Source organism: Penicillium alfredii, assembly GCF_028826965.1.
Source record: "Penicillium alfredii strain IBT 34128 chromosome Unknown utg000011l_segment0_segment0, whole genome shotgun sequence".
NCBI classification, from domain to species: Eukaryota; Fungi; Ascomycota; class Eurotiomycetes; order Eurotiales; family Aspergillaceae; genus Penicillium; species Penicillium alfredii.
The window spans coordinates 36,605-56,293 of NW_026622708.1; the positions used below are offsets into that span (position 1 = coordinate 36,605).

The 19,689-nt window shown below is 53.3% G+C and overlaps 11 protein-coding genes across 11 annotated transcripts; 8 read left to right on the forward strand and 3 right to left on the reverse strand.

Moving 5' to 3' along the window:
• On the forward strand, nucleotides 1–402 carry NUU61_008429 (uncharacterized protein; the record flags this gene model as incomplete). The annotated part of the gene is made up of 3 exons (XM_056658954.1): nucleotides 1–94; nucleotides 149–267; nucleotides 316–402. The coding sequence occupies 3 exons, from the start codon at nucleotides 1–3 to the stop codon at nucleotides 400–402; spliced, it is 300 nt and encodes a 99-aa protein (XP_056507247.1).
• A 1,072-nt stretch (nucleotides 403–1,474) lies between these two features.
• On the forward strand, nucleotides 1,475–5,248 carry NUU61_008430 (DUF3433 domain-containing protein; the record flags this gene model as incomplete). The annotated part of the gene is made up of 3 exons (XM_056658955.1): nucleotides 1,475–1,523; nucleotides 1,604–1,695; nucleotides 1,733–5,248. The coding sequence occupies 3 exons, from the start codon at nucleotides 1,475–1,477 to the stop codon at nucleotides 5,246–5,248; spliced, it is 3,657 nt and encodes a 1,218-aa protein (XP_056507248.1).
• Nucleotides 5,249–5,697: 449 nt separating this feature from the next.
• NUU61_008431 (uncharacterized protein) lies at nucleotides 5,698–6,388 on the reverse strand (the record flags this gene model as incomplete). Its single annotated transcript, XM_056658956.1, has 2 exons — nucleotides 5,698–6,075; nucleotides 6,128–6,388. The coding sequence occupies 2 exons, from the start codon at nucleotides 6,386–6,388 to the stop codon at nucleotides 5,698–5,700; spliced, it is 639 nt and encodes a 212-aa protein (XP_056507249.1).
• A 577-nt stretch (nucleotides 6,389–6,965) lies between these two features.
• Nucleotides 6,966–8,152, reverse strand: NUU61_008432 (ketopantoate reductase family protein; the record flags this gene model as incomplete). The annotated part of the gene is made up of 4 exons (XM_056658957.1): nucleotides 6,966–7,538; nucleotides 7,590–7,789; nucleotides 7,837–8,051; nucleotides 8,112–8,152. 4 exons carry the CDS (start codon nucleotides 8,150–8,152, stop codon nucleotides 6,966–6,968), a joined length of 1,029 nt encoding a protein of 342 aa, XP_056507250.1.
• A 486-nt stretch (nucleotides 8,153–8,638) lies between these two features.
• Nucleotides 8,639–10,202, reverse strand: NUU61_008433 (FMN-dependent alpha-hydroxy acid dehydrogenase; the record flags this gene model as incomplete). The annotated part of the gene is made up of 4 exons (XM_056658958.1): nucleotides 8,639–8,981; nucleotides 9,034–9,251; nucleotides 9,302–10,068; nucleotides 10,115–10,202. 4 exons carry the CDS (start codon nucleotides 10,200–10,202, stop codon nucleotides 8,639–8,641), a joined length of 1,416 nt encoding a protein of 471 aa, XP_056507251.1.
• Nucleotides 10,203–10,570: 368 nt separating this feature from the next.
• NUU61_008434 (uncharacterized protein) lies at nucleotides 10,571–12,341 on the forward strand (the record flags this gene model as incomplete). Its single annotated transcript, XM_056658959.1, has 5 exons — nucleotides 10,571–10,804; nucleotides 10,852–11,062; nucleotides 11,113–11,179; nucleotides 11,235–11,698; nucleotides 11,755–12,341. 5 exons carry the CDS (start codon nucleotides 10,571–10,573, stop codon nucleotides 12,339–12,341), a joined length of 1,563 nt encoding a protein of 520 aa, XP_056507252.1.
• Nucleotides 12,342–12,348: 7 nt separating this feature from the next.
• Nucleotides 12,349–12,717, forward strand: NUU61_008435 (uncharacterized protein; the record flags this gene model as incomplete). The annotated part of the gene is made up of 2 exons (XM_056658960.1): nucleotides 12,349–12,371; nucleotides 12,420–12,717. The coding sequence occupies 2 exons, from the start codon at nucleotides 12,349–12,351 to the stop codon at nucleotides 12,715–12,717; spliced, it is 321 nt and encodes a 106-aa protein (XP_056507253.1).
• A 93-nt stretch (nucleotides 12,718–12,810) lies between these two features.
• Nucleotides 12,811–14,085, forward strand: NUU61_008436 (uncharacterized protein; the record flags this gene model as incomplete). Its single annotated transcript, XM_056658961.1, has 3 exons — nucleotides 12,811–12,986; nucleotides 13,040–13,261; nucleotides 13,332–14,085. 3 exons carry the CDS (start codon nucleotides 12,811–12,813, stop codon nucleotides 14,083–14,085), a joined length of 1,152 nt encoding a protein of 383 aa, XP_056507254.1.
• A 270-nt stretch (nucleotides 14,086–14,355) lies between these two features.
• NUU61_008437 (uncharacterized protein) lies at nucleotides 14,356–15,249 on the forward strand (the record flags this gene model as incomplete). The annotated part of the gene is made up of 3 exons (XM_056658962.1): nucleotides 14,356–14,472; nucleotides 14,525–14,737; nucleotides 14,806–15,249. 3 exons carry the CDS (start codon nucleotides 14,356–14,358, stop codon nucleotides 15,247–15,249), a joined length of 774 nt encoding a protein of 257 aa, XP_056507255.1.
• A 689-nt stretch (nucleotides 15,250–15,938) lies between these two features.
• On the forward strand, nucleotides 15,939–17,239 carry NUU61_008438 (NAD(P)/FAD-dependent oxidoreductase; the record flags this gene model as incomplete). Its single annotated transcript, XM_056658963.1, has 3 exons — nucleotides 15,939–16,164; nucleotides 16,240–17,031; nucleotides 17,097–17,239. The coding sequence occupies 3 exons, from the start codon at nucleotides 15,939–15,941 to the stop codon at nucleotides 17,237–17,239; spliced, it is 1,161 nt and encodes a 386-aa protein (XP_056507256.1).
• A 983-nt stretch (nucleotides 17,240–18,222) lies between these two features.
• On the forward strand, nucleotides 18,223–19,221 carry NUU61_008439 (uncharacterized protein; the record flags this gene model as incomplete). Its single annotated transcript, XM_056658964.1, has 1 exon — nucleotides 18,223–19,221. The coding sequence occupies one exon, from the start codon at nucleotides 18,223–18,225 to the stop codon at nucleotides 19,219–19,221; it is 999 nt and encodes a 332-aa protein (XP_056507257.1).
• Between the last annotated feature and the right edge of the window lie 468 nt (nucleotides 19,222–19,689).

Sequence of the window (19,689 nt, forward strand, 5' to 3'; positions counted from 1 at the left end):
ATGCACCAACGGGCGCGCAAGGGACAGCGACTCACGGACGAGGAGATTGGATTTATTACCAATAAGACTGCAGAGCTTGCCGGAGCCTCATCGGGTGAGTCTATTTCCCACACCTAGAGAGTTGATCAAGATATCTAAAGGCCGATAGACCAGAAGGACACACTCAATCCCAGCCAAGCGCGGTGGGCCGTAAAGGCTGAGCAGGTTCTCAGCAAACCCGCGGATGGAATTACCCAAAAAGACGCCCGGGAAATGGCATCGAAAGAGGTATGCTCGTCTGATCGGATGAACAGGAAATCATTCTGACCAGATCAGAGCCAAGCCTTCGAGATGCTGCCAGCCACCGGCTCTGTGGCGTCGCATGTACAGTCAGTGGCCGAAAGAAACCAGGGAAACACCTAAGGGAAATATCTCAGGCAAGTGCCTGCTTTCTTAACCAACCCTCGTTGGCGTTCATCCTTAGCACCGGTTAGGCGAATTTTCTGAGTGTCAGCGCGATGACCGAGGATATAACCATCCCTTATGTGTACGAAGGATCGATTGGTCGGATCAGAGAAGAAGAGTCAATAGAACACACGTCAGGTCTCTGCTATAGATAAACGTATCCTTAATAAGTGAAGCAGCGCGTTCGAATATTGTGTGGGGGTGTCCATTATGCTACCAACCAGTCGATCCAGAGCACGCACAATATATCTATAGGTCGACGACTCTTCATCGTAGGATATCGAGCAAGTATTCAACGCGAGGATTTGCAAATCCACATCTCTCTACTGCCCCGTCTGTAACATCCCAGGAGATCCCGGGCTACTTCCACGCGGCTGACTCAATGAAACCTTACCGGCCTCCAGGGCTGCTTGCTGGTGTATCCTCGCCTGGGTTGCAGATGATTTCTGACAGTGTCCATTCTCCAGTTCTTGAAAAAAAAAAAAAAAAAAAAAAAAAAAAGGAAGGATCTGCTTGAGGACTGGAGATGGAACTAGGAAAGGATGAAAAATCTCTGTAGGGCAGTCTTCGTGGTCCATGGATGGCTGGGGATCCAAGATGTCGCTGTACTTGGATCAGGCACCGCAAAGAGCCATGGTCAGGAGGAGACGGGAATAATCACGATAATAAAACTGATGAATTTGTGGCAGTTTTGTAACATGATAGAGGAGAGACAGAGAGAGAGAGAGAGAGAGAGAAAAAGCCAAGACGTGAGACAGCCAAACCAGAAAACTCCGCTCAGGCCCCCACGGCGTTTCTCCCCTTCCCAACTTCTCTTCTCTCTCTCCTTTCCCATACGTCATGTCCCCCCCGGCAACGATTGAGTGAAATTCTTGACTCTCTGCTTTCTCTTCTTCTGCTCTTTTTTCTTTTCTCTCCTCTCTCTTCTTTTTCCGGTCCACCATGGCTGGTGTCTGTGTATTACTGAATGGTTGATTGGCGATGCCCTGCGATTCTTCGCCCGATCTCCGCCTTCGCGGCTTCATCCAGCATGTCCATCGATGACAAGCCACCCCCGGGGTTTTGGGCAAGATGGACCGGTGAGTTCCTCGTTTTCCCCGTCTTCTACCCATAGCCGACCGTGTCACCTTCCGCTAATCGCTGCGACGATGCATCACAGGCTTTCTCGCCCCGTTTCTTGCACCCGTCCCCCATCGTCAATCCCGGGGCTGGCGTCCCGTGGCCCTGCGTCCGCCTTACCTGGTCGCTCTTGTCTGCCTCATGTTGACCATGTTGCTGTCCCTGGAAGGACTTCGACAATACAGCAATCGCAAAGGAGGACTGGTCTTTTTTCTCCGATACCGATGATATCTCCACGGCTCAGTCCTTTGCCTACAACTATGTGCCTATCATCGCTGCTCTCGTGCTTGTTATGATATGGACCGTCACCGATTTCGACGTGCTCCGCTTGGAGCCTTTCTTTCAACTGTCCGAGCCCAACGGTGCCCCAGCGACGGTTCTCTTCATCAACTACAACTTTGGCCAGACTATCCTGACCCCTATCAACGCCGCGCGCCGTCGCCATTGGGTGGTACTGTGGGTTTCCCTGATCACGTTGTCGATTCGCATGATTCTTCCAGCCTTGCAGAGTACAGTATTGGAATTACGCGAGGTAGCCGTCGTCAACCGCGGAACGATGCTCAGTTGGCCCACCTTGGTGAATCTGGATACACAGGCGACATGGATGTCTACTCAGGCTCACAGTACCGCTGACTCGGTGCTCTCGTCGAACCAGCAAGTACGTCGGTCCCGATCGGCTGACTATGCTGTAGCACCTGTGGACATTCCCTCCGATGATCAAGATGAGAGAACGATGTGGACACTCGATCAAACTGTGTACTGGGCAAAGATGTCGTGCAGCGATGTGCCCGTGGAGAACCAGCTCTCCGTCTCCATTGACCGACCGAGCGATGGACTCCCGACCGTTTCGTGGAATGCCAGTGGCATTGACTTGGAAGACGTGTACGGGGGGGCCTCCCAGTGTACCCTGAACTTCCACTATCAGAATGTCTTCTTTCCTTCCACGGACTACCTGCAAGTGCGTTATTGGGAGCCCGCGGTCACAGAGGCTGCCCGGTCCCGCTATCGGAACCAGACGCAGGCCTTTACCGCGACTGGCTGTGACCCGTTCGATGTCTACGGAATGCTTATTGCCGTCAATGCCACCACTCCCAATCCATCCTCTGCTGCCAATTACACGGCCTCGGGGATCGCCTTCGCCTGTGACATTGCCTATCACCAAGCGGATGCCAAGATATCCATGCATTCTAATAGTTCCATTACTTCCATCCACATTGACCGAGCTACCACCCGCACCCTGAGTGCCGCCGAGTTCAATCTCGAGCATTTCCAGGCTCTCCTTTCACAGCGTGCTCCATATACCAGTGACATGCTCTTTATCCGCGAGAACGCCACGACGGGCGGCCGTACAGTGACGGAACTTCCAGTCATCAGCCAGGAATTGGGGGATCTTGAGCCTCTCCTCGTACTGGACACCTCAACGGTTATGACCCAGGCTGAATTCGAGTCGAAAATTGAGCGAGACGTCAAGCAAACTTTCGTGCTCACGCTGGGTCGCCTCTTTGACCCCGACCGCGCGCCCACCATTGTCCCTGCGTCTCGTGTATCGAACCAAGTGGCCATTGCTGTCGTGCATTTTGCCTCACTCTGGTCCGAGTTGATTCTGATTTTGGCCACGCTGACCGCACTGTATCTGCTTTTCCTGTACCGGTCCCGCAAGACGTTTTTACAGAGCGACCCTGGCTCAATTGGTGCCATGTGCAGCATTGCTGCCGATGTCTTTCATCCGTCGAATATTCTGGCCGAGCCCCGTGTTGACTTCCATCAATTCTCTACGCGCCAACTCCGACGGGTTTTCCGAACTGCCCGGTGTTACTGGCGATCCGGCCCTTCGGGGAACCAACTAGAAATCCTGTCCGAGGATGGCTCCCCAGTCCAGCTAGACGAAGATCTACAAACTCGGGTGGACCCTATGCCGCATTTTCTCGTGATTCCGTTCTTTATCATTGAATTCCTCGCTCTCGCAGCTGTGATAATCCTCATGGGCTTGGTGATTTCTTCTCTCCTGCGAGATGGTCGATTCCGCCATCTCACCCAATCCGACTCGAGCGCATTCCAGGTTATCTTGTCTTTCTTGCCCTCCCTCGTGGCATCGTCTGTCAGCTCGTTGTGCACCTCCATCCATCGCAATCTCAGTGTCCTCGAACCTTGGGTTCACCTCCAGCGCGGAATGGCTTCGCCGCGTTCCTCGTTGTCCTTGAATTATTCCTCCCAGAGCCCATTGGCCATATTTTTCAAAGCGGCACGCGACCGGCACGTCCTGCTCGGCCTAGTGTCCCTGGCATGCGTCGTCAATATGATTTTGACTGTGGTAGCAGGTGGATTGTTCACACAGAAACTGACCACTTCGACTTTGCCGACGGAACGTTTGTCCATGAACTATAGTCAGTCAACATTCTGGCAGACTGACTTTGCAGCCGAGTTCACCGAATATGATCTGATCCAGACCAGCATCATGAGTGGAGTCCCCATGCTGTCTTGGACAAGTCCCGATCAATCCTTTGTTCCCGTCCATGTGGACGGTCACAGCCCCGACACCATGTATGGGGCATGGACTCTTGGCATTGGAGCATCTCTCAAGTGTAAGCCGCTATCGCCGGCTGGTGGCCTTGTTCGCAACAAGACCAGCGGGCAGGAGTATTGGAAGTATGGACTATTTAGCAACTCCTCTGTTCAGTGTACGGCTGGAATGCCAAATCTGCAGAACAAGGAAGGCATTGCACTTTCCATCCACTTCTTGTCGCCGACGAGTGTGCATCACTCGGACGTCTGTCAGACATCCACGGTTTTGGTGGTTGGCCGCTGGGACTACATGGCCGGTACCCCGGTCTCTAATGATAATACCATCGCTCTACACTGCGAGCCGCAAATTCGCATGCAGAATTACTCCGTCACCTTCGACCAAAAGGGTCAGATTGAAGAGCACCGTCCAGTTCCTCATACCTCAATCACCGAGGGAACTATGTACAAAAACGCCACCGTCAGCTTAGGGCAATTCAACAAAGTCTTTGCCGCCATTCCTCAGAGTTATGTTGGCAATACCACAACCCAGAATGGAACTTATAATATCTCGTCTTACGATTGGGCGGGGTTCCTTGTCGCCCGCCTCTATCAACGCGACGACCCTGATTTCGATTCACTCGACCCCCGCCGAATGACTGATCTCACACAGACGGTCTACCAATGGGTTTACAGCACCTATTTTTCTATTTGGCGTGATATCTATCTCAACCCTCTCACCCATCCGCTTCCCGCAGGCAACGCCACGGAGACTCGCAGCACCTGGTGCATGATCCCGTCTATCCCATCGCTTGCAATTGCCTTGATGATCATTGCATTTGATACCCTGGTGGTACTCGTTGTGTTTGGTACCCGGCGTGGCCGGTTTCGGGGTCCCAGAATGCCACGCTCTCTTGGAGCTATCGTTCCATGGGTGGCCCATAGTCGCATGCTTCGGGACTTTCATGGCACCCATACCTGGGATAGCACCAAGCGGCGCGCTCATCTTTTCTCCCTGGACAAACGATACGCTTTCCGTGAGTTTGTGAGTGCTGATGGCCGGTTACGCTTCGCGGTGGACGAAGAACCCTCTCCTACCTCGCAGCCTCCTCACCCCGAAGCTGGTAAGACCACGTCCATTCAGTTGCGGGAACTCCCGGGCCCGCGGCCTCCCTCTCAGGAGTAAGCATCTTGTGACACATGTGCTCTAGTGCCTGCTTCACGCAGCTGTATCGGGGGTTTTTTTTTTTTTTTACTTATATGTCTGTGCGCGATACCCTTCTCTTTTTGAATTTTAGTACGATCTTATCTGTATATATTTTGGTTATAGGTGTCATGGTGAGGCGCTATTGCATATAGAGTGATGCACCGGTGAGCTGGCCCTTTACCTCGTCCACTTGCATACGATCACCCTCGGGTGTACAACATGGGCGCTTCCTGGTTGTGTTAGGCACCATTCAGAGTGCTCTCCGGCGTTTTTTTGTTGTTGGTATGGGCGACGCCATCGGTTTTTTTTTTTTTTTTTTTTCTTTTTTGTATGTGACGGACCGGCCAAATTTCCAGCGTCTCAGAAAATTTGAAGATATATTGACCCGCAAGGTGTGATCTTTTATCACTGTCCACACCTGTATTGTTCTATCTGGTTATTTCGATATGATCTGTCTGCACATTTTCGTCCTTCGGCTCGATCTCACTCGTCAAAGTCACGTCGTGTCCACCGCGGGTCAACTTCCACAACTCGTCCGCCTTTTTGACGGGCGAGATGGTTTGATCCATGAACGCCAAGTTGACTGCCTCGAGACTAAACCCGGCGGTCTCGGGGTACAGAAAGTAGACCATCGGCACGAAAGCGAGATTGAACGCAGCAAAGATGATGTATGTCCGCCAGCCAATCTCATCGATCGCAATGGGAACAATCTCCATCACCACAAATGTGGAAAGCCACAGAAAGCCAGTTGTGAGACCGATCCCTTTGGAGCGGTGCGCTAGAGGCAAGATCTCAGGCCCATAACACTAGTCACCATCAGCTGGTGGACTTGGAATTCCAGCATAACAAAACACCTACCCAGATTCCATCCATGAAGCCCCAGGTGTAAAAGGCCTGGTAAGCGAATAACATCACCGCGGCCACAATTCCCGAGATATCGCCGCGAAAGCTGGTACACAAGGAGCCGACCAAACAACCGATGACGAAGAGAGCGGTCACCGTGCCCTCTATGGAGGAACTGAGGTGAAATGTATCCCTGAATGCGCTTGCCGTTAGAAGCCCGCCGATCACTTCGTCGTCATAGCCTGGAAGACTGTCAGTCAGCGCATCGGTTTGCATCTGGCAACCTGCTCCCACCGAAGATGACAAATGCCATTCCTGCTGAGCAGGTAATGGCAGCTAGAAGGCCTTTGCCAGGAAGCCTCAAATGCACCATGATGAGATCACCTCTGTCGCGATTCAAAGACTGGACCAAAGGAGAAATGGCCAGATGCCTCGAATCAACAAACAGCAAAGAATCCTCTGAAACGGCAAAGACCCTGGTTTATATACCAATCACTCGTGTTAGGATGTACCGTCTATGATGCCCACTACCTGGCAACAGAACAGAGCCATTGGTCTCCACTATCAAGCTTTCGTGGGGGCGATGGAAATCCTTGGAGTAACCTACGATCCTGCGCGGGGAGGCGTCTCCTGTTCTTCTGGACCCCGGAATGATTCCGGGCTATCCCTGTTGAGAGCCTAAACAAGTCTTTTTAACTCGATGCTCCCTGCGTGGGGTACGTTTACTTTATAGAGGGTGGGCGCGGTCGATCCTCAATCAACTGCTTGTTCGATTGGCCAACATTGCTATATAGATTTCTTCCCCCCATGATTTGTGGGAATTCTTCTGAGGCCAGCTGCAAGAAATCCCTGTTTACAACGCGGCTCGGAGACGGCCATCGACTGCGCGCAGAATAACATACAAGGTCTCCAAGAACGGGGCTGGGATTCCCAGCTCCCTAGATTTGGTTACCGGAAACCCAAGGATGACATCTATCTCCAAGGGCCGCCCGTTCTTACAATCGGTCTGCATACTGCTGCCGATGCCGGGCATTGCATTGATTTTCTCCATGAGCTGATCGATCAAATCGTCCCCCAGCGGAACTCCACATCCACGGGCAATATGAATGACCTCTTGCATGAGCTGACGAGTGAATGGCGTGGCGTCGTCGGAAGAGTGTAGCCAGGTCTGCGTGTCGACCATGGTCAGTGTGGTGAGCGAGTTCCACGCGACATTCCAAACGACTTTCTCCCATCGCTGCTGCTGCATATCATCGAGAATTTGGAACCGGGTCCGGCCGTTGTGGAGTAGGACTGTGAAAGTGTCAAGTCGTTGCTGCTCGACTGCTTTATCCAGAGAAGCGTTGGGAAATAGACCAATCTGCATATCTTCGGATTTGGTATGCTTGACGATACCAGGGCTGGTCTGCGTGGCTCCCACCCAGGTCTATCAGGGTCAGTATACGGCAACGCCGGCGACTTGAGGGTTTCGACTTACCACACAGGTTAAAATCGAACATCGGGGGAACTTGGCCCGGAATGGTTCTTCATTACCCACGCCATTCTGAATGATCACGATGGTGGTCCGACTAGAATCCACGACTGGTGCCAGCTGGGCCACCACTTGATCCTGATCAATGGCCTTGTGGGCGCATACGACATAATCCATGGGCGATGCGTCGGCGGGTGATTTGACCACTGCTCTTTGTCATTAGTGTGAGCTGGGAATCATCGAACGGTTCTACATGCCTCGATGCGGATGAAATGTCTGTTGGCCATGGTTCTCGCTGTTGATCGTAATTCCCTGGAGCCATGCCCATCAATGGGCCATCTCCTGCGATATATGTGAATTCTGGGAGTGCTTACATTGGCCCGTACAGCCTCATAGTTTGACCGTGCCACGACAGTCAACCGCACCCGGTCAGATCGAGTGAGAATAAAAGCATAGAAGGAGCCAATTCTTGGTGCGTAGTTAGCAATAGTAACCTGTATGAAAGGTGCCAGGTGAGGTGGTACTCACGCTCCCAAGCCGTACAAGAGAACATCAATCTGGCCGGACATGGTGTTTGTTGGAACTTGCCAGGTTGATGTATGCGACCGAGTAGTATATGAGCACCATTCCTTCTGGTGACCCCGCGTCGGGGCTTGGTGGGGATCGGCGTGTCGCCGAGTCGGGCGTGGGGGTTGGCCCGTCGCGGTGCAAGTCAGGTACCTATACTTCACTCCATGCGAGGTAGGAGTGCAATGTGCTAGTTCTGTATTCATCGTTAACATTATAGATTATAGGCAAATATCGAGTGGTGATTATATACTAATCGGTTTAATTGGTTTCAAATAGCGTGGGAATCATGTAGATAGAGTGGAGGTATATATATCGTAGGCATGAATGACAGCTATGTGACGGGCGGACGAGTTGCTCCTGCAAGGCCTGAAGGGCATGGAATTCAGAGCTAATGAATACGAAAACATAACTAGATATATATTTATATGTAAGAAAACCAGTAAATAGAAATTCGCTAATACTGTGTGCTGCTCGACATGTCGGCTTCATAACTTCACGCTCCCCACCAACTCCCTCTCCAGCCGACTCGCATTGACCATCTCCGGCTCCAGTTCACGGAGAGTGGTCGCCCCTAGAAAAACCATGTTGGATTCAATCTCCTGTCGCAACATCTGCAACATCCGATGCACGCCATCCTCGCCGTATCCGGCTGCCATGCTAAACAGAAAGGGTCGTCCGAGTCCAACCGCGGTAGCACCCAACGCGATGGCCTTGAGGACATCGGTTCCTCGGCGAATGCCTCCATCGATGAAGATTTGCATTCGACCGTCAATGAGGAAGGGAGCGAATTTGCGGATTTCCAATAAAGCCAGAAGCGGCGATTGGGCACTGGCTGAGTGTGAGCATAACATGGCCTGTGGAGGTCACATTGGTGACATACGTGTCTTGTGAACGGCCTCCGTGGTTGGAGAGTACTATGCCCTGTACGCCATGCTGGTACGCCAGCACCGCGTCCTCGACACACTGAATCCCCTTGATAACGACAGGGAGATCCGTCAGCTGTCGGAGCCATGAAAGGATGTCCCAGTCAATAAAAGGCGAGATGGAGCTGGCCATCGTCTTCGCCACGCCCTGGCCTTGCGAATTACCATCACCAGCCTGGATTTCAGTCAGCACCCGTCACTCGTGATCAAAGGCCTGACTCTTACCATGACGCTGAGATTCAATCGTTCGTCCATCTCTCGTTTCCCAACCACTGGCGAGTCCACGGTGATCCAAATGGCTTGAGCCCCAGCCTTTTGTGCTCGCCGAACCACCTCCACAGACTTGGTGATATTGCGGTTCACATATAGCTGTTGGAAGACAGGCTGGTTTAGTGAGACGCAACTTTGCATTACGCGCTCAATCGGTATGCTCGACCCATTTGCGAGTACTTGGACGAGTCCTTCTTTCCCAGCAGCTGCAGCCAGCGCACACTCGCCATCCGGGTGCGCAAGCTTAGCAATACCCACTGGAGAGATATACACGGGTAAGGTCGTCGAATGGCCGAGGATCGAGGTGCTTGTGTCGACCGGGGGGATCTTTCGCAGAATGCGAGGTCGCAGCGAGATCTTTCGATACGCCCGTGCATTATTTCGCTTACTGATTTCGTCATCGGCACCAGAGGAATAGTATGCCCAGGCATTGATGGGGAGGTATCGTTGGGCGATTTCTTCAAAGTCCTGCAGATTGATGAGGGTGCTCAGCGGTGGAGGACCATCTGGGGTTGGAGCAGGTCGCGCCTCGCTCACAGAGTCCATGCCCTCGGATGGTGCCAGCTCAGCCGCGTTGATAATTCCTCGTAACGCCGTCTCTGGCAGTGCCCCGGTCAGAAGGTCCGGCGAGTGAACTGAGTCAAATTCCTCAGTCGCGTCCTTCCCGGCGCAACGCAATATAACCTGAGCACCACCCGGATGTGAGTCGAGAAAGTCCGAGACTGGAATCAGCGGCCTTGAATCGCACGTCGATGAATGGGCACATACCGGTCACATCGTAGACGGCGCCGTGAATCGCGACCCAGCATGATTGCCGGGTGTTGTGCCGCTCAATCTCACTGCGAGTGACTGTCATTGTTGCGGAGATCTGTCTAACCAGGTCGCCTATGATGCAACTGGCAGAAATACAGTCTTGAAAAAGGCTTCAACGCGCTGGAATCTCCAAGGTGATCAGAATAGACCCCCGCAGGATATCGGAATTCGACCGAAGGGCGTGGGGGTTGCACTGCTCCCCACTGTACTTCCACGCCAAGTACAATTTCTCCATCTCTGAGACCGGCAGCAGATTGCGGGGATTCCGGGGGGAATATGGGGCGTCCAGGACGAGTCTGGGGGAGCTTATGGACGGTATATCTCGAGATATGTGAGTAGTGCATCCCCCCCCCCGGGGCCCATTCCCTCGACTTTGATTTCTTCTTCGATATCCAATTGATTTTCCATATCATGACAGAGACAGACACTCGTGATGGGGCTTCCAAGCCAGCAGCATTGCACTTTGAGGGCTCGGCCATTGCCACGGACACTGGCAAGATTCGCAATGGCGACGCGGCCTTGGCTTTATTCGATAACCTGGAGGAAATTCACGAGACATTTGAGCCCGGGGAAGAGAAGAGATTGGTCCGCAAGATTGACTGGATGATCCTGCCTTTCTTGTCGGTGTGTTATGCGTTCTACTATGTACGTCCTCGGCCAGTCCCTTCGGGAGATCATGGACTCATGGGCAGATCGATAAAACTACTCTTTCCTACGCCGCTATTTTCGGCATTGAGGAAGATTTGAATCTCTCCGGCACGGAATATTCGTGGCTTTCCAGCATCTTCTACTTTGGATTTCTGGTCTGGTCTCTTCCTACGAACCTGTTGATGCAGAGATTCCCCATCGGCAAATATCTTGGAGGGAACATCTTTCTCTGGGGGTTCTTCCTTATGCTGCAAGGTATTTAGACCCTTTCCTATACTTCTGGGCACCTTTTAACATGGGATCAGCGGTTGCGAAAAATTTCACGCATCTTGCCGTGCTTCGAATCATCTCTGGTGCAGCCGAGGCATGCAGGTTTGTACCCTGACAGGTGCTTGATCTCTCTGTAATTTGCTCATGCTTGAATCAGTGACCCTGCCTTTATGCTTGTAACGAGCATGTGGTACACCCGACGACAGCAACCCATTCGCATCGGCCTGTGGTACACTGCCAATGGATTTGGCATCGCAATCGGTGGACTGTTAGGATACGGGATTGGGCAAATCAAGGGGACATTATCCTCGTGGAAGTACGAATTCCTGATCATTGGTGCTCTCTGCGCGGTCTGGGGCATTGTGATCATGATCTTTCTGCCCGACTCCCCTGTCACGGCGTCTCGGTTGTCTTCCCGCGAGAAGCGGTTGGCTGTCGAGCGATTGCGAGACAACCAAACTGGCATTGAAAATAGAACCCTCAAGCCCCGACAGGTCCTCGAAGCCTTCCTAGACTGGAAAGTGTGGACGTTCTTCATGCTGGGTCTTTCAGGAAATATCCCCAACGGAGGCATTTCGAACTTTGGGACGCTCATTATCAAAGGCTTTGGCTTCACCACTCGTGAGTCAGCTCATTTTCCCCCAAGTCATTGTTTCTCTGGACTCACCGGCTGGCAGTGGGCACGACTCTAATGCAAATCCCTTATGGCGCATTGATTGCGGTCATGATTCTACTGAGTGTTTTCATCAATGACCGGCTTCCTCGAAACAACCGATGTGTTGTCGCGGTGGTATTCATCCTGCCAACCTTGGCCGGGTCGTTTGGGCTGCGCTTTGTGCCACAGTCCAACAAGGTCGGCCGGCTCATCTGTTACTATTTGACTGGCTCTTACAATGCCTCCTTTGTGATTATCCTTTCGATTCTCACCGGCAATATTGCGGGTCATACGAAGAAGGTCGTGACCAATGCAATGATCTTCCTCGGGGTTTGCACTGGCAACATTGCCGGGCCATTCTTTTACAAATCTGACCAGGCCCCGGGTTATTCCCTCGGTATCTGGTCGATGGTAGTGGCCAACTTCATCGAGATTGCGCTGATCCTTCTCCTGGGCGTCTGTCTTGCATGGGAAAACCGGCGCCGCGACCGAGCTCAAGACATTATCCCTGACGGAGAGAATGACTACGCGCGACAGATGGAGCTAGACCGTACAGCGTTCAGCGACTTGACCGACAAAGAAAACCTGAACTTCCGGTATCTCTACTGAGAATCGAATGCAGGCTCTGGCAGAACTAAAGTGTATATCTGAAGACCCAAAGTGAAAAGCCTTGAGTTGGTCAAATAGACACAAGATCTCTATCCGAAATCTTCTATCCTCCAGTAGCCCTCTGGCAATGACGATATCTCTCCCGTTGAGTAACCTGAATCCTTCTAGTGCTCCTCCCCGGGTCCCACAGAGTCCACTCGCGCCGATCTGGAGACAAATTCATCCACCAATGACAAAACATCACCCCAGAATCTCTCGAATTCACCTGGCGTGGGGGCAGATTTCTGCGCTCGCCTCGGTTTTCATCCCGGACTCTTGCCGAGTTCCCCGCGTGGGATCTGGCGATGTGGGGGGAGGAGACGTGACAGCAGTGTGAGAAGACACATATATGATGTGAGTGAACCCCATGGACTGGATGCAATTTGGTTTATTCCACGGTTGTGCGCAATTGTGCCAATCCTACCTCGTCATGGCCAAGATCAAGTCGATTGAGTACTTCCGGGTGAAACCCCGATGGCTGTTCGTTAAGGTCACCGATGAGGAGAACCAGATCGGCTGGGGCGAGGGCACACTCGAAGGGCATTCATTAGCCGTCGAAGGAGCATTGGACGAGATCATCGCACGGATTGTGGGCTATGAAGCGGAGTATGTATAATGCTTCTCTACATACGTCCCATTTCATTCACTGACCGCGGCAGTGATATCGAACATATCTGGCAAATGATATGGCGACTAGGGTTCTACCGCGGTGGACCGGTATTTATGTCTGCTCTAGCAGGAATCGATATCGCCTTGTGGGATCTCAAGGGTCGCCGACTAGGAGTCCCGGTGTGGCAGCTGCTGGGAGGCAAGGTGCGCAACAAGGTGCAAGTGTACGCCTGGATTGGGGGGGACCGACCAAGTGATGTGGAGGCAGCAGCGTAAGTCAACTCCCCTCTACGAGAGATTCCACGAGACACCAACAAGGCCTAACCTCCTCGTCACTACTAGCAAAACACGGATTGCCCAGCGTCTCAAGTGTATCAAAATGAATGCGACCGAGGATGTCAACTGGCTCGACTCACCGGCGGTTCTTCAATCCTGTGTTGAGCGGTTGAAGCAGGTCAAGGCTCTGGGGTTAGATGCTGGGTTGGACTTCCATGGCCGTCTACATCGACCCATGGCCAAACAGCTGACCCGGGCGTTGGAGCCATACCAGCCCTTGTTCATCGAAGAGCCATTATTGTGTGAGCATCCCGAGGCTATCAAACAGCTTTCTGAGATGACCAGCATCCCCATTGCGTTTGGCGAGCGTCTATATACTCGGTGGGACGTGAAACGCTTCTTGGAAGACGCATCAGTCGACGTGCTCCAGCCAGATATTGCGCACGCCGGAGGCATCTCGGAAACTAAGCGGATGGCCACTATGGCCGAGACCTACGACGTGGCGATCGCACCGCATTGCCCGCTGGGGCCCATTGCTCTAGCTGCATCACTGCAGGTGGCCGTGTCCACGCCTAACTTTGTGATTCAGGAGATGTCTTTGGGGATGCACTACAATGTGGAGGCTGGAGACATTGATCTCAACAGCTACCTGGTCGACAAGACGGTCTTTGACATCGCCGAGGGCTATGTGGCGGCGCCAACGAAGCCCGGGCTGGGAATCGAGATGGATGAAGAGCTGGTGCGGCGCATCAGTCGAGAGACGGCACCGTGGCCACCCAAGGAATTCTACGGGCCCGATGGATCAATTCGGGAGTGGTGATTGGAGATGGAAGAGATGGGTGCTACTTTGTAGTATGTTCGTCTTGTTCATCTTGTTCTTCTCCGATGTGGCAATCCGTAGCTCAGGGCAAAGATGCCGTGTACAGAAACAAAGCTGAGACACGATCGGTAATCATCAGACGCAAAGGATTCTAGGATAGATCCACTTGATGCGGAGATAGCGTGGGGGTTTAGAGCGACAGAGGAATATAAATGCCATGATGTCCCCATCGGGGGGGCCACATGTACCAGAACTAGCAGATATCGAGTCATGGATCTTTTCTCTCTTGCAGGCAGAACCGCCCTGGTCACAGGCGGCACCCGTGGCATCGGTCAGGCTATGGCCTTTGCACTGGCTGAAGCGGGCGCGGACATCGTCCTCGTCCAGGTACGTTGTCTGTGACCGGACGGGGCAAAAGATATACTGACAAAATGTTCAGCGAGACACGAGCAATCAAAGCACAAAAGAAAAGATTGAGGAACTCGGTCGGAAAGCCACCATCTATACTGCCGACCTTGCTTCGCAAGCCTCGGTTTCCTCGCTTGTCCTAACCGTTATCCATGACGGCCACGATGTTGACATCCTCTTGAATTGTGCAGGGATTCAGCGGCGACACCCAAGCCTCCTTTTTCCACAAGAAGACTGGGATGAGGTAGGTGCTTCTTCGATATTTTCGAGGTTTGATGATTAGGTTCCACGTCAACTCATGGATTGTCGTAGGTTCTACAAGTCAATTTGACCACTGTGTTTACGCTGTGTCGTGATATTGGAGCACACATGCTCACGCGTAGCCCTAACTGGTCGGGCCAGCGCGGCAGCATCATCAACGTTGCCTCGCTCGTCTCGTTCCAGGGTGGACTGACGGTGCCAGCATACGCTGCGGCCAAAGGCGGCGTGGCCCAACTCACCAAGGCCTTATCCAACGAATGGGCCTCCAAAGGAATCAACGTCAATGCCATTGCCCCGGGATACGTGGCGACCGACATGAACACGGCGTTGCTCCAAGACCAAGATCGCGCCGCAAGTATTTTGGCGCGGATTCCTGCAGGGCGATGGGGGAATCCGGACGACTTCAAGGGGTCGGTAGTGTATCTGGCTAGCCGAGCAAGTGCGTATGTGAGCGGCGAAGTGTTGACGGTGGATGGCGGGTGGATGGGGCGATGAGCTGCAATTTTGGACGGTTGGAATAGATTGAATCTCACCGTGTCACTGTTGACTCTCCATTCTTTTCCATCCTTCCGTGAGGTGTTTCTTTCTTTTTTTCTTGCATCTCTCTCCTCAATTGGAGAAGCCCACGAGCGCCCGACCCGCTCGGTCCATAGCGGCTTGCAAGATCCACCGACTAGTGCGATTCGACTGTCGATCGCTGATGGACATATGTTTGGCCGAGTGCCTTGGCTGTTGGCGCCAATGTTGAAAGGACTCGAGGGAACTTGAGATGGGGCCAGAGATCAACACACGCACATCCAGCATCCATCGATGTTTTTCCCAGCAACGGTGTGACACGCAGTTGCTCGGAGGTGGGATCAGGCCATTCCGCAAATGCGAGCCGACACGGCTCGAGATTGACTCGTTGTTCTTCTATCAATATAGCCTTGCAAGCCTGCAAGGGGCGCCGATCTCTTGATGATCTCTTGCGCCCGCTCCGCTCGGCACGCGTGAAGCTCCACATCGGGCAGTTGTGATATATCGCAATTCACCAACCGGGGGTGTTGGTTGCATGCACCAATGCAGACAAGGCAAAGTCGATGGAGCTATAAAAGAGTCCTGTCCCACCGAGGCCTGTCCCGAGGGAGGTCTTTTTTTTCTTTCTTTCCTCATGCGAAGTGGTAATCAATCGCACTTGATTCACCATGGTCTTGAGACTCGCCTTCTTGTCCGCCTTTCTTTCCCTGCTGGCCGTGGCCGTTGCGGCCATCCCTAAGACCGACTACGACGTTATCATCGTCGGCGGTGGCCCGGCCGGCCTCAGTGCCCTGAGTGGTGTCTCTCGTGTCCGCAGAACGGCGCTGCTGTTTGACAGCCGGGAGTACCGCAATGCTCCCACCCGGGAAATGCATGATGTGATCGGCAACGACGGTAAGATCGATCTTGCGGTGCATCAACGCGCCGAACGCAATCCGAACTGATCCTTTGTTTTTATCTTCTTTTCAGGCACTCCACCCGCCGAGTTTCGCGCGCTGGCCCAAAAGCAAATCTCTGAATACCCGACCGCTCACATCAAGAATGGCACCGTCAAGTCGATCACTCCGACCGGCGATGGCAACATCACTACCTTCTCTGTGACCGATAAGGAGGGCAAGAAATACACTGCTCGGAAGATTGTGCTCGGCACGGGCCTCAAGGATGTGCTGCCCGCCACGCCCGGTCTGAAGGAAGCCTGGGGCAAGGGAATCTTCTGGTGCCCATGGTGTGATGGCTATGAGCACCGTGACCAGCCCTTCGGCATTATCGGTGACCTGGCGGATGCGCTCGGCAGTGTCCTGGAGACCAACACACAATTTTCGGACATTATTGCTTTTGTCAACGGCACCCAGACGCCACAGGGCGAGGCCAAGGCAACTTCCCAGCATGAAGGCTGGGAGGAGCAGCTCAAGGCGTGGAACGTCAAGATCGAGAACCGTACCATTTCCTCAATCGAGCGCATCCAGGACGGGAGCACCCACCGCAATGCCTCGGGTCAGTACGATAAGTTCCGCGTGCACTTCACCCACGGCAAGCCAGTCGAGCGCAACGCGTTCATCGTGAACTTCCCATCCGTCCAGCGCTCAGATCTGCCAGAGAAGCTGGGCCTGACCGTCAGCGACGAGAAGGTTAAGGTGACCAGCGACGACCAGCGCACCAACAAGAAGGGTGTCTGGGCCATCGGTGACGCCAACAGTGACGGCAGCACCAACGTGCCGCACGCCATGTTCAGTGGCAAGAAGGCCGCTGTGTATCTTCACGGTAAGAATTGTTCCTGGCTGCGCATCGTCCCTCGTTCTCCCGCATGTCTAATAGAGTAATTACAGTGGAAATTTCTCGCGAGGACTCCCAGTCTAAGATCTCCAAGCGAAGCGGCTCGCTCTCCCGTCGTGAGCTCGAGAGGGAGGCTGTCGATGCCATTGGCGACAACCTGGAGTCGCAGTGGAAGCGCATTCAGCCAAAGAACTAACTGCCTCCAGAAGGGAGGTCACGGGCGATGTTGCCCTAATTTTCAATCTCGGGGTTTTCTAGTGAATGGCATGCGATGTTGCAATGCTCAAAATGATAATAAACACTCATGAACTGTTGACCATTGGACGATCGGGGCGTCCCTGTACCCAGCGTAGATACTGAAGACGGGCCTTTCGAGGTGATTCCTCGGACGTGCTCCATGTACATCGCCATCCACGCCATCCCTTCCGGGTTTTCCGGGCTTTCCCCATTGTTCGGCTTTGATAGACAACACAGCCCGATGATCATCAAGTCATCGGTTTGGATCGGCACATTTGTCCTTTCGCCGATGCCGAGCAACCGAGTGAAACCGCAGGGTCCTCGATGTGTTTGGGGGAGGGGGGGATCATTTTCTCAACCATATGGTTGACCATATGGCATTCAATTCGTGGATTGTCTTTGTACGTGATTCCCACGATTCGGTATCTCTCTTGCGCAATGACGAGGCATTTCTCTAAGTGTGAACGGCAGTGGAAAACAGCCGAGCCTGACCACGGTTCTACCTCGCCGAGAGCAAATGCTCATGGGCTGACCACACTTGCCCTCGGACATGTCGCCTAAAACGGCCATCTAACGGGGATCGGCGTTCGATCGTCGATCGGCACCGTTCTTCACGGCATTCGTGAACCTCTCTCTCTCTCTCTCTCTCTCGAACTACTCCCAGGGTTCATTCAAGGGGTCTTCCCCTCGTGAGCTCATCCCCACTCCACCTCGAGCCTCCACTTGTTCCAGTGCTTGAGGGTCGTTTCATACACCTCATGTGGAAATCATCGACAAAGGGAACTCAAAATGCACGTTGTTCTCCTGTTCCTGGGCCCCGGTCGATGTCCGAACCAACGTGGTCCAGGGCTGACCCTTCCCATCCAGGCATCTGATCCACACATCTTCGATTGGAGTTGACCCTCAGCGGTGGATGATTCCAACTTGCAAGACGTTTCTCCAATGACGAGATCTGATGATCGCACCAACCTCGGCAGAGTCCGGTCAAGGCACGTCGACGAGATGGCCCACCATGCGAAGATAAGGTGCGACGAGGTGGAGATGAAAGTATACCGGGCAAATCTCTTGCAGGCCTGGATTCTCCAAGACTCCCAGATCTGCGCCGACCGTCCTCAGCCGATGAGATATAAAACCCCCCCCTCTGATTCCCATCTGTTCTCTCCATCTCATCAAGGAAACCACAAGGATCCTGTGACCAAGGCACTCTTCTTCCATACTTCTTCCTTCTTCTCTCGTTCCACACACTCTTTCCTTATTCACAATGAAGGCCTCGATTGCTGCCATTGCCCTCACTCTCTCGGGCTCGGTGATGGGTGCTCCCTTCGCGGGCTTCCGCAAGCCCAACGGCACCTATCCTTCCCCCCGTCTGGTTTCTCGATCCCCCCTCGGGTGCCGACGGGAACTCCGGTCTTCAGCTCTGAGCCCGTGTCCCTGACTCCTGGCGCAAGTATCGGTATCACGAAGCGCGGAGAGTCTCTCTCGGTCCCCACGGATCTCCCGTCGCTGGAATCTGATGCTCAGTCGGTGGCAGCAGCTCTGGCTTCTGCCGGCGCCCAGAAGCGCGACGATGGCCTCTCGGTTCCCACCGACCTTCCGTCTTTCGTGTCGGATGCCCAGTCGGTTGCCGCCGCTCTGGCTTCGGCCGGCGCCCAGAAGCGAGCCAAGCCTCCTTCAATCCCTACCAATCTTCCCTCGTTCTTGTCCGATGCCCAGTCCATTGCCGCGGCCTTTACTTCCAGCACCCCTAGTGGTCTTCGCAAGCGTGGCCACTCTCAGCCGGTTGCCACTCATTCAAGCACCCCTACGGGCATTCCCGCGCGGGCTCCCAGCTCTAGCTCGCCCGTACCCTTTGGCACCTCTTCCATCCACCCCAGATCTTCTTCCCGTCTGCCTCTCCCGACTCCCACCGGCCTTCCGTCATTCAGCTTCCCGTTTGCTTAGGCTCAGATTGGCACACCCATCTATGCGACCACCGGAATTCGTGTGTGATAAGCAAGCATAAGACGCTAGTATGAGAGTGATCTCGTCGAGGATCGATTATAGATCAGTTTTTCTCTATTGTTGATGGACAGTTGGGAGATTGTATGATGTATCATAGAATGCGATGTTTTGTTAAATGATCTTGAGGCTGGGACTTGGGTAAGAATACCTTTGATTTTTTCGCTTCGTAGACATAGTCGGTTATCAGTTCATTTTAACCGCTTTTTTGTATCCGCCCGAGTAAGTGACCGTTTCCCTGGGGGTGGTCCTGGGTGAAATGCCTCCAATGAAAAGGTGCAATCTGCATCCACGCTTTGAAAATGAAGACTTGACTGCTAGCAGTCATTCGGCACCTAACATGAGAGGTTGGGTTATTGACAAGCCGAATTTCCAGTGCGCAAAACTACAGTGCACGCGAAGCTGTGGTAT